At 47.5% G+C, this 11010-nt stretch overlaps 1 protein-coding gene across 1 annotated transcript; it reads left to right on the top strand.

Annotated features, from left to right (window-relative positions):
• The first annotated feature begins 987 nt into the window (after positions 1-987).
• On the top strand, positions 988-1936 carry LOC135984206 (olfactory receptor 51G2-like). The gene has a single exon (XM_065598767.1). It carries the CDS (start codon positions 988-990, stop codon positions 1921-1923), a length of 936 nt encoding a protein of 311 aa, XP_065454839.1. The 3' UTR covers positions 1924-1936.
• Positions 1937-11010: the final 9074 nt, after the last annotated feature.

The raw sequence follows: 11010 nt of genomic DNA, 5'->3' as shown, positions 1-11010 counted from the left end.
AGCGAAGACAGTAGGATGAGCCACATCTCTGTGTTCAGACAACATAGGCCAGGCAAAGCACTTCAACTTTTCTTGGAGGGATTCTTGGGGGTCAGAGTGTATCACCGGGAGGATTTGGTAAGGGAAAGTTAATAGAACCCAGTTCTGATCAAACGTACACATTTAAATGTGGAGTGACATAGTTGAAGTTACCATTATTGAATTAAGAAACTGTCCCTAAGAATTTACCCCATGTACCTTAAGAGAAAGTGGTATAATTTGGACTCTCGGGAGGTGAGAAAATAATATATAATGAGGCAATGAAAGACGTTTATGAATAGCTTCTATGCAGGGCAGATAAATACAATGACCATTTTCACCATGCATTTGCCATGTGTTTACACACATATGTCATGATACAATGGGCCACAATCAGAAGTTTAGAACGAGAAAGGGTGTCTGTGTGCAGGTCACAATTGTAAAATCACAATGTTCTAGTAGGCTGCAGAACTCAAAGCCACAAGATATCAATGGGGCCAAGAGCTGAGAACCTTTCAAAGACTGACTGGATGTGTATATGGGTAACCAGAAAATCCAATTCCAGTATTGAGGACTGTTTTTAAAAGTCTTGGAAGGGCCCACAACGTTCCTGATTTACACCACAATATATGTATTACTAGTGGGTGTCGAGGGAAACTTTTCCTAGCAGCAGGTAATCTCATAGCTGCCTATTGCAGGGCTTCTTCCACCTTCCACTGAAGCATCTGGAACTGGCCACTAGATACTGAGCTAGATGGACTGCAGGTCTGATCCAGTCTGGCAATGCCTATCTTCTTATTGGTGATGTAAATTCAAGACTATGTTTTTGCTGATCTTCCTTGAGCTCCTGGGAGTCTCTAGAATTGCACAGAGAGCAGAATGATGTTTCATTAAATATCACCTTGTCACCTGTTCTTTTTCCTTTCAGGAAGGAAAGTCTAAAACTCCTGGAAACTTGTCCTATACATTATGTCAGCTGTCAATGACACCAAACTCAAATATGCAGTGTTCCTTCTCACCGCGATACCTGGGCAGGAAGACGTCCATCTCTGGATCTCCATCCCCTTCTGCTTCATTTATGTTTTTTCAATATTGGGAAATTCAACCATTCTGTTAATTATAAAAACAGATCCAAGCCTCCATGAGCCCATGTACATTTTCCTTTCCATGTTGGCAGTCACAGACCTTGGCTTATCGATATCCACCATACCGACAATATTGGGGATATATTTGTTTAACTCCAGGGAGATCAGCCTCGATGCCTGTTTTGCCCAGATCTTCTTCATCCACTCATTTGTATTCACTGAATCCTCCATACTCTTGTTGATGGCATTTGACCGCTTCGTCGCGATCTCTAACCCACTGAGATATGCTTCCATCTTAACCCTGCCGAGAATATCCAAGATGGGACTGGTGTGTGTGCTAAGAGGGGTGGCTGTATCATTCCCATTCCCCTTTCTCCTGAAACGGTTCCAATACTGTCGAGCCAATGTCCTCTCCCATTCCTATTGCCTGCACCAGGATGTCATGAAGCTGGCTTGTTCAGACATCACAGTCAACTACATCTATGGCTTGTTTCTTACAGTCTTAACGGTGTGGTTGGATTCAGTGCTCATCTTCCTCTCTTATGTGATGATCCTCAAAACCGTGCTGAGTGTTGCATCACACGCGGAGTGCCTCAGGGCCCTGAACACCTGCATCTCCCACCTCTGTGCTGTCCTGCTCTTCTACATACCAGATATCGGCTTGACTTTGATACCCAGATTGGGGAAGGGCTCTTCTCCCTTACTACAGATTGTCCTGGGCTACATCTTCCTGCTCGCCCCACCCCTGATGAACCCAATCGTGTACAGCGTGAAAAGCAAACACCTTCGTGCGAGGATAATCAGACTGTTCATCAAGTGAAAGGTCAGTGCTGGCTCCAGTTCTGCCAACCTGGGAGATGAAAAACACCAGCCACCTATTTCTTGCTGGACCCTTACATCTGAGACGACATGAGCTACTGATCTCCACTCTGTAGGGAGAGGTTCAGCCAGGGTTTAAGGGCTGGAACAATGGGAGAGGGGCTGGTGAGGGGGGACAGCTCACTGGGGGATAGATACCAATGCAGTCAACAGCATTTACAAATGGCTTGTCTACACTACCAAGTTTTGTCGATGAAACTAATGTCGACATGAAAAAATTGACAAAAGCAAAGTCCTCAAAGCGAGTCTACATTTGCTCCCTCTGTCGACAGATTGTGTCCATATTCGAGGCACTGTTGTCGACAGCGTGCGCAATGCACTCTCGGTATGTATCTGTGATGTTACTGACATAACCTGCAACTGTATAGATCATTGTCGCAACCATTATTATATATTGTGACAGACCCAGACCAGTGGGATACAGGAGTCTGGTAGAGGGCAAATATACTGGTCACTGGATGAGTAGTTTTCTGTTCCCTGAGTGACCATAGCAGTGGCTGCACTAGAGTAATCAGGAACCTGCTAGAACCAGTTAAGACAGGCAGGCTAATTGGGACACCTGGAGCCAATTAAGAAGAAGCCGCTAGAATCAATTAAGGCAGGCTAATCAGGGCACCTGGGTTTTAAAAAGGAGCTCACTTCAGTTTGTGGTGCAAGTGTGAGGAGCTGGGAGCAAGAGGCGCAAGGAGCTGAGAGTGAGAGGGTGTGCTGCTGGAGGACTGAGGAGCACAAGCGTTATCAGACACCAGGAGGAAGGTCCTGTGGTGAGACTAAGGAACGTCTTTGGAGGAGGCCATGGGGAAGTAGCCCAGGGAGTTGTAGCTGTCATGCAGCTGTTACAGGAGGCACTATGGACAGCTGCAGTCCACGGGGCCGTGGGCTGGAACCCAGAGTAGAGGGCGGGCCCGGGTTCCCCCCAAACCTCCCAATTGACCTGGACTGTGGGTTCTTCCAGAGGGGAAGGTCTCTGGGCTGTTCCCCAACCCACATGGTGAATCTCTGAGGCAAGAAAATCCGCCAATAAGCGCAGGACCCAGCAAGATAGAAGAGGAACTTTGTCACAATATTTGCAGCAAATATTGTGCAAAGATTGTTGCATAAGGTGTCTATGGAATGGTTATGATTTGCTGATTATGATCATGCTATCTGTATGTGTGTATCATTTTTGTATTTGAAATTATGAATATTAGCTGTGTACTAGTATTATAATGTATTTTGATTCTAAGTAGCCTCAGTGAAGCATTTGGTCAACTTCTTGAGAAGGGACTATTCTCAGTAAGTGCCGAGTCAAGAAACACTTAACTGACAATGGACTTTGTGAGATGCCAATCCACATCTGAGCTTTCCTGGGAAAGTTCAAACTAACATGTAAACAATGGCATCGACCTGTAAACTGAGTCATGTATGGACATGTGACTTGCCCATGTGGCTCCAGTCTCCATCTTGCTGCTGTAATTTTCCACAGTAAGAATAAAGACGTGTCCTTCCACAGGGCAGAGAGTATAAAAAGCCCTGGAAATGCCTCAATTTTGTCTTCAATCCTGCTTCTTGCCTTGCTACAAACTGAAGCTCTGAACAAAGGACTGAATGACCCATCCCAGCTGTGGATGTATCCCAGAGACTTGATTTGAGCCTGCAGTTTATTCCATCACTGCTAGAAGCCTGAACCAAGAACTTTCCCTTTACTGTATGTAATTGATTCCATTTAACCAATTCTATCTCTCATCTATATTTCTTTCTTTTTATGAATAAACCTTTAGATTTTCGATTCTAATGGATTGGCAACAGCGTGATTTGTGAGTAAGATCTGATTTGTATATTGACCTGGTCTGGGGCTTGGTTCTTTCAGATCGGGAGAAACTTTCTTCTTTTACTGGGGTGTTGGTTTTCATAACCATTCGTCCCTTTAAGAAGTGGCACTGGTGGTGATACTGGGAAACAGGAGAGTCTAAGGGAATCGCTTGTATAACTTATGGTTAGCCTGTGGGGTAAAACCAGAGTCTTCTCTCTTTGGCTGGTTTGGTGCCTTGGTGTGCAAAGGAACCCCAGCCTTGGACTGTAACTGCCCTGCTTTAAGCAATTTATCCTGAATTGGCATTCTCAGAAGTGTCCCACCAAGGGCAGCATCGTTATAGTATCCCACAGTCCCTGGTGACGCCAGCTGTCTCTAGGTGTTGTGGGAAGGCAGAAATGGAGCGTGGCACATCCTGGGATGTGCAAAATGTCCCATCATGCACTGCTTTGTGTCTCAGCCCTCCACTGGTTTCTGGCTTCCTTTCCTGCTGTTTTTCCAACTATCAGACTTTGTATTGCGCACCAGCATCTGCTGTGAGCTAGGATGGATCGTGTATTTCTCTCTCTCTCTCTTCCCTGTGTGCTGTTAACCGTCGTGAGGACATCGCGCATCGCAGCACAGTTACTCACAAAGTTACTGACAGAGGACGACTCGCAGGTGCACAACATTCTGCCTGATATGGACGGCAGCAACTTATCAGTGCTTTTGGCATTCACAGAGCAGCTGCATACATAGATCACCACTTTTGGGCTAGGGAAACAAGCTCTGATTGGTGGGATCGCATTGGCATGCCGGTGTGGGATGAAGACCAGTGGGTACAGAACTTTAGGATGCGTAAAGCAACCTTCCTGGAGCTATGTGCTGAGCTGGCCCTCAACCTGCGGCACATGGACACCAGAATGAGAGCTGCCCTTTCAGTAGAGAAGTGTGTTGCAATCGCTGTGTGAAAACTGGTGAATCCAGAATGCTACCGGTCAGTTGCAAATCAATTTGGAGGGGGGAAGTCCACTGTTGGGGCTGTATTACTCCAAGTGTGCAGGGCAATAAATCGTGTCTTGCTACAGAAGACCGTGACGCTGGGAAATGTGCACGAAATAGTGGATGGCTTTGCAGAGATGGGTTTCCCTAACTGTGGTGGGGCGATTGATGGCTCACACATTCCAATTTTAGCACCAGACCACCTTGCATCAGAGTACAGCAATAGGAAGGGATACTGCTCCATGGTGTTTCAGGTGCTTGTGGATCACTGGGGGCATTTCACGGACATCAGTGCAGGCTGGTCTGGAAAGATGCATGACGCACGCATCTTCAGGAACAGTGGCCTGTACAGAAAGCTGCAGGCGGGGACTTTCTTTCCAGACCACGAGATCACAGTGGGGGGTGTGGAAATGCCCACAGTAATTCTGAGAGACCCAGTGTACCCCTTACAGCCCTGGCTCCTGAAACCTTACACAGGGCACCTGGACAGCAGCAAGGAGCGTTTTAACAACAGGCTGAGCAGGTGCCGTATGGTAGTTGAATGTGCCTTTGGACATTTGAAAGCTCACTGGAGGTGTCTCAATGGCAGGCTAGACCTTACTGAGGATAATATTCCCGTGGTCATAGCCGTGTGCTGCACTTTGCATAATCTGTGTGAATTTAAGGGTTAAATATTTGCTCAGATGTGGAGCACTGAGGCACAATTTGAGCAGGCAGATGCTAGGGCTGTCAGAGGAGCCCCGAGGGCTGCTATTAACATCAGAGAGGCTTTGAGGAACCACTTTGACAATGAGGGGCACTAACACATGTCTGCTCCGGAGTTGCTTCCCTGGTGCATCCAGGTAAAATTTTGGGGTCCAAGATCCATGCAACAAAATGCTTTAGAAGCCTGTTCCTGAGAGTGAATTGATTGCTATACACTTTTGCAGAACACAGAATTAAAATGCCATCCTATTAAAAAACTTTGCCTTTATTTATTGTTAAAAAGGGTCAAACCTCACAGCTGTGTGTAGCTCCAGCTATCATTGTCCAAGCTGTGAGAGGGAGTGGAGTGATGGGGAAACTGAGGAGTCTTGTGAAGTGAAAAGGAACGTGTGAGCATAGAGGGGGTGGGGTTGGCAAAGAACTGTGCATGTGCACGTGCTGCAGTGGAGGCCAACCACAGATCTGCTCAGTCTGCAGCTGTATTAAAGACTTGAGCATCTCTGTCTGATCCTCCATTACTTTTAACATATGCTCAGTCGCTTCCCTAGCAAATGCTTGATTCTCTTTTCTGTCCTGTCTTTCGGCTTCCCAGCACTCTTTGCGTTCCCTGGTCTGTCTGTCATCACATGAAGAACCTCTCTGAAAATGCCTTCTTTGCTGAGTCTTGGCTTTTTCCTTATCTGCCGAAGGTGGTCGGCAGGAGTGCATGGTGTGTTCCTCAAGGTCTTGGCTGCTGTGGACAATGCGCAGACGAGGGATTGTTACATTCCAGCAAATGATTGAAACATTTCAGTAACAAGGGCCTTTTGCAACTAGTAGCAATCACTTTCTCACTGACTCTAGGCAGGCACACAGCTCCACGAGCACCCAAATCACGGGGAGTGTCGGGAGCGGGGGGAGTGCAGCTGTGCGTACAGACAAAATGGTCACGGCTTGCAGGGCAGCTTTGCAGGGAACTCATAGAATCATAGAATCATAGATTATAGGACTGGAAGGGACCTCGAGAGGTCATCGAGTCCAGTCCCCTGCCCGCATGGCAGGACCAAATACTGTCTAGACCATCCCTGATAGACATTTATCTAACCTACTCTTAAATATCTCCAGAGACGGAGATTCCACAACCTCCCTAGGCAATTTGTTCCAGTGTTTAACCACCCTGACAGTTAGGAACTTTTTCCTAATGTCCAACCTAGACCTCCCTTGCTGCAGTTTAAACCCATTGTTTCTGGTTCTATCCTTAGAGGCTAAGGTGAACAAGTTCTCTCCCTCCTCCTCATGACACCCTTTTAGATACCTGAAAACTGCTATCATGTCCCCTCTCAGTCTTCTCTTCTCCAAACTAAACAAACCCAGTTCTTTCAGCCTTCCTTCATAGGTCATGTTCTCAAGACCTTTAATCATTCTTGTTGCTCTTCTTTGGACCCTTTCCAATTTCTCCACATCTTTTTTAAAATGCGGCGCCCAGAACTGGACACAATACTCCAGCTGAGGCCTAACCAGAGCAGAGTAGAGCGGAAGAATGACTTCTCGTGTCTTGCTCACAACACACCTGTTAATGCATCCCAGAATCATGTTTGCTTTTTTTGCAACAGCATCACACTGTTGACTCATATTTAGCTTGTGGTCCACTATAACCCCTAGATCCCTTTCTGCCGTACTCCTTCCTAGACAGTCTTTTCCCATTCTGTATGTGTGAAATTGATTTTTCCTTCCTAAGTGGAGCACTTTGCATTTGTCTTTGTTAAACTTCATCCTGTTTACCTCAGACCATTTCTCCAATTTGTCCAGATCATTTTGAATTATGACCCTGTCCTCCAAAGTAGTTGCAATCCCTCCCAGTTTGGTATCATCCGCAAACTTAATAAGCGTACTTTCTATGCCAATATCTAAGTCGTTGATGAAGATATTGAACAGAGCCGGTCCCAAAACAGACCCCTGCGGAACCCCACTCGTTACGCCTTTCCAGCAGGATTGGGAACCATTAATAACAACTCTCTGAGTACGGTTATCCAGCCAGTTATGCACCCACCTTATAGTAGCCCCATCTAATTTGTATTTGCCTAGTTTATCGATAAGAATATCATGCGAGACCGTATCAAATGCCTTACTAAAATCTAGGTATACCACATCCACCGCTTCACCCTTATCCACAAGGCTCGTTATCCTATCAAAGAAAGCTATCAGATTGGTTTGACATGATTTGTTCTTCACAAATCCATGCTGGCTGTTCCCTATCACCTTACCACCTTCCAAGTGTTTGCAGATGATTTCCTTAATTACTTGCTCCATTATCTTCCCTGGCACAGAAGTTAAACTAACTGGTCTGTAGTTACCTGGGTTGTTTTTATTTCCCTTTTTATAGATGGGCACTATATTTGCCCTTTTCCAGTCTTCTGGAATCTCTCCCGTCTCCCATGACTTTCCAAAGATAATAGCTAGAGGCTCAGATACCTCCTCTATTAGCTCCTTGAGTATTCTAGGATGCATTTCATCAGGCCCGGGTGACTTGCAGGCATCTAACTTTTCTAAGTGATTTTTAACTTGTTCTTTTTTTATTTTATCCGCTAAACCTACCCCCTTCCCATTAGCATTCACTATGTTAGGCATTGCTTCAGACTTCTCGGTGAAGACCGAAACAAAGAAGTCATTAAGCATCTCTGCCATTTCCAAGTTTCCTTTTACTGTTTCTCCCTCTTCACTAAGCAGTGGGCCTACCCTGTCTTTGGTCTTCCTCTTGCTTCTAATGTATTGATAAAAAGTCTTCTTGTTTCCTTTTATTCCCGTAGCTAGTTTGAGCTCATTTTGTGCCTTTGCCTTTCTAATCTTGCCCCTGCATTCCTGTGTTGTTTGCCTATATTCATCCTTTGTAATCTGTCCTAGTTTCCATTTTTTATATGACTCCTTTTTATTTTTTAGATCGTGCAAGATCTCATGGTTAAGCCAAGGTGGTCTTTTGCCACATTTTCTATCTTTCCTAACCAGCGGAATAGCTTGCTTTTGGGCCCTTAATAGTGTCCCTTTGAAAAACTGCCAACTCTCCTCAGTTGTTTTTCCCCTCAGTCTTGCTTCCCATGGGACCTTACCTATCAGCTCTCTGAGCTTCCCAAAATCTGCCTTCCTGAAATCCATTGTCTCTATTTTGCTGTTCTCCCTTCTACCCTTCCTTAGAATTGCAAACTCTATGATTTCATGATCACTTTCACCCAGGCTGCCTTCTACTTTCACATTCTCAACGAGTTCCTCCCTATTTGTTAAAATCATTCTAAAATTCTCTCACACTTTTCCACAGGCAGCCAGCCTTCTAGCTGACACCTCACTGCTGCGGGTAAGCAGGGAAACCAGGGCACAACTACTGCATTCTTGTGGCTTTCACCCCGGTCTATATGCAGGTCAGCTATCTGCCACTTTGGTCCCAGCTCCAGTGATTGCTCAATGGCATGGGACAGTTCCCTACAATGGGGGAACTAACGAGGCTGCAATCCCTTGGAATCTGTGGCAGAGGATTAACAAGTAACTCGTGGAAACTTTACAAAACCTCTCTCTGGAGTACTCCATGCAGGTCTTGATGTCCCTCGACACCCTTCTTGGCCATGCAGATTAGCTACACAGGGCAATGTGCAGCTCACATAAAAACATAAACACTTTTCGATTCCCTATACAAGCCACAGCAACTCACCCTGCATCTCATCTGCTTCCTGCTCCCTGGAGAGCACTTCTGGAGTGGAGAAAAGTTCCTGGCTTCTTGTCCCACTGGGAAACCATGCTGGGAGCGCCACATCCTCTTCTACCTCCACTTCTTCATCCACAATTTCAGCCTCCGGGTTACCCCCTCTTTCTGCTGCCTTCGAAGTATCCACGGGGCTATCGGCGATGGGGGTGGGGTCACCACCGAGGATAGCATTCAGCTCCTTATAGAAGTGGCTGGTACTCCTCTATCTTTGCTCTGCACTGCTGCCTGTCCCAATCATAGCCCTTTTCACACAAGCCTCGAGAAATTTGTCCATATTTGTTCTGATTCCTACGTGTTAATCACAGCTGCAACTGAAGAGACTCTTCCCCATATACTGATCAGATCCAACAGCTCCACGGTGGTCCAAGCGGGAGCGCGTTTGGTGTGACAGCCAGCCATGCTCACCTGGGAAGACGCCAGGACGCCTCTCCATGCTGAGCCAGCAAGCAGGAAATGGGATTTAAATTTCCCAGGCTTACAAGAGGGAGGGATGGATTGGCTGCAGGGCAGTGGATTTCAAACCACTGACCAGAGTGGCAGCCTGGGAATTGTGGGACATTTTCTGGAGGCCAATAAAATTGAAGAAAACAGGCGTGGTGTCTACACTGGCTGTTTGTCGACAATAAAGGGAGGGGAAAAGACAAAAAGTCTCTCACGGGGTGGAAGGTTTTTTTGCCAAAACTGGGCATTTTTTCCAACAAAAAATTCCCATTGCAGTGTGTACACTATAGCCGTTTTGTCGCCCAAAGTGACTGTGTTCATGGAGAGCCGGGGGGACCGGTGGGATGTTGGCCCATAAAGAGTCCTATCCGTACCTGCTCCGACTTCAGAATTCCTCTTGATACAGTCAATAAGGAGAAGGGTTGTGGATGTTCTTTCCCATTACACCTGGCCTCTCTGTCCCGTCTCTGGTAAAACATCCAGGAGCCAGGAAAAAAGATGCAGGGCTGTTCTGCATTCGCAGTCCTGGTCCCTCCTGAGTGCTGTGAGCGATGCACCAGCTGTTGACGGGGCTATTCAAGGGGCCCACCCTTCCCCTACACCCTCAGCCAGGTGCTTGTGACTAAATCATGTCAGAGATATGATTAATGCGGGATCCCCAGGAGAAGACATCCAGGCAGCTCCCCGCCCCCGTTGATGGCTCTGCACACAGCAGACCTGCTCATCCCACTCCCCACCGAGGCAGGGCAGAGCTGTGTGAGAGTGAGGGTCTGACACACAGGAGTCCTGGCAAGACACTCAGGCCCAGGTTCCCTCCCCGGCCCCTCTGTTTGTGCTGCCCTAGCAATGCAAAGGGGTGGAAACGGGCCTCGACTCCCCCACAGAGGCCCAGCTAGCTCCTATCCCAGCCCACCCCATTCACTGTGGGGTAACCACCTTTTCAAAAGGCAAAAGAGAGACAGAGGTAGAAGCCCCGTCCCCTCGGTGATCCCACCCCTGCCCCTCTTCTTCCTCCTTGAGGCCCCACCCTCTGCTCCTCCTCTCCCCCCAAGACCCTACCCCCAGCTCCCCCTCATTACCCAACGCTCCACCCACTCTCCAGGCCAAAAGCTAGAGCTGCGCCATGATAAGAACTGCCCAGGGAGTCAGAGTCACTGTCAAGAGCCCCAGACCCTCCACCTACCCTGGGCAGGGGCCTGGGGGCCCGAGAGAAACCCCCAGCCTCTGTTCCCACCCCCGAGGGAAGGTGGAGAGTACGGGGCTCCCCACAACAGCCTGGGTTCCCAGGGCAGCTCTTACCATGGCCCGACTCCACCCTGCTAGGCGGGGGCAGAGCTTCCTGGGAAGTGGAGGAGCAGGGGCCAGGGCCTAGTGGGAAG

Source organism: Chrysemys picta, chromosome 1, assembly GCF_011386835.1.
Source record: "Chrysemys picta bellii isolate R12L10 chromosome 1, ASM1138683v2, whole genome shotgun sequence".
In the NCBI taxonomy this organism is placed as follows: domain Eukaryota; kingdom Metazoa; phylum Chordata; order Testudines; family Emydidae; genus Chrysemys; species Chrysemys picta.
This window is presented reverse-complemented; position numbering and strand designations above follow the sequence as displayed.

Coding starts and splice junctions, on each gene's coding strand:
- LOC135984206 (XM_065598767.1), top strand. CDS start 988: ATGTCAGCTGTCAATGACACCAAACTCAAATATGCAGTGTTCCTTCTC.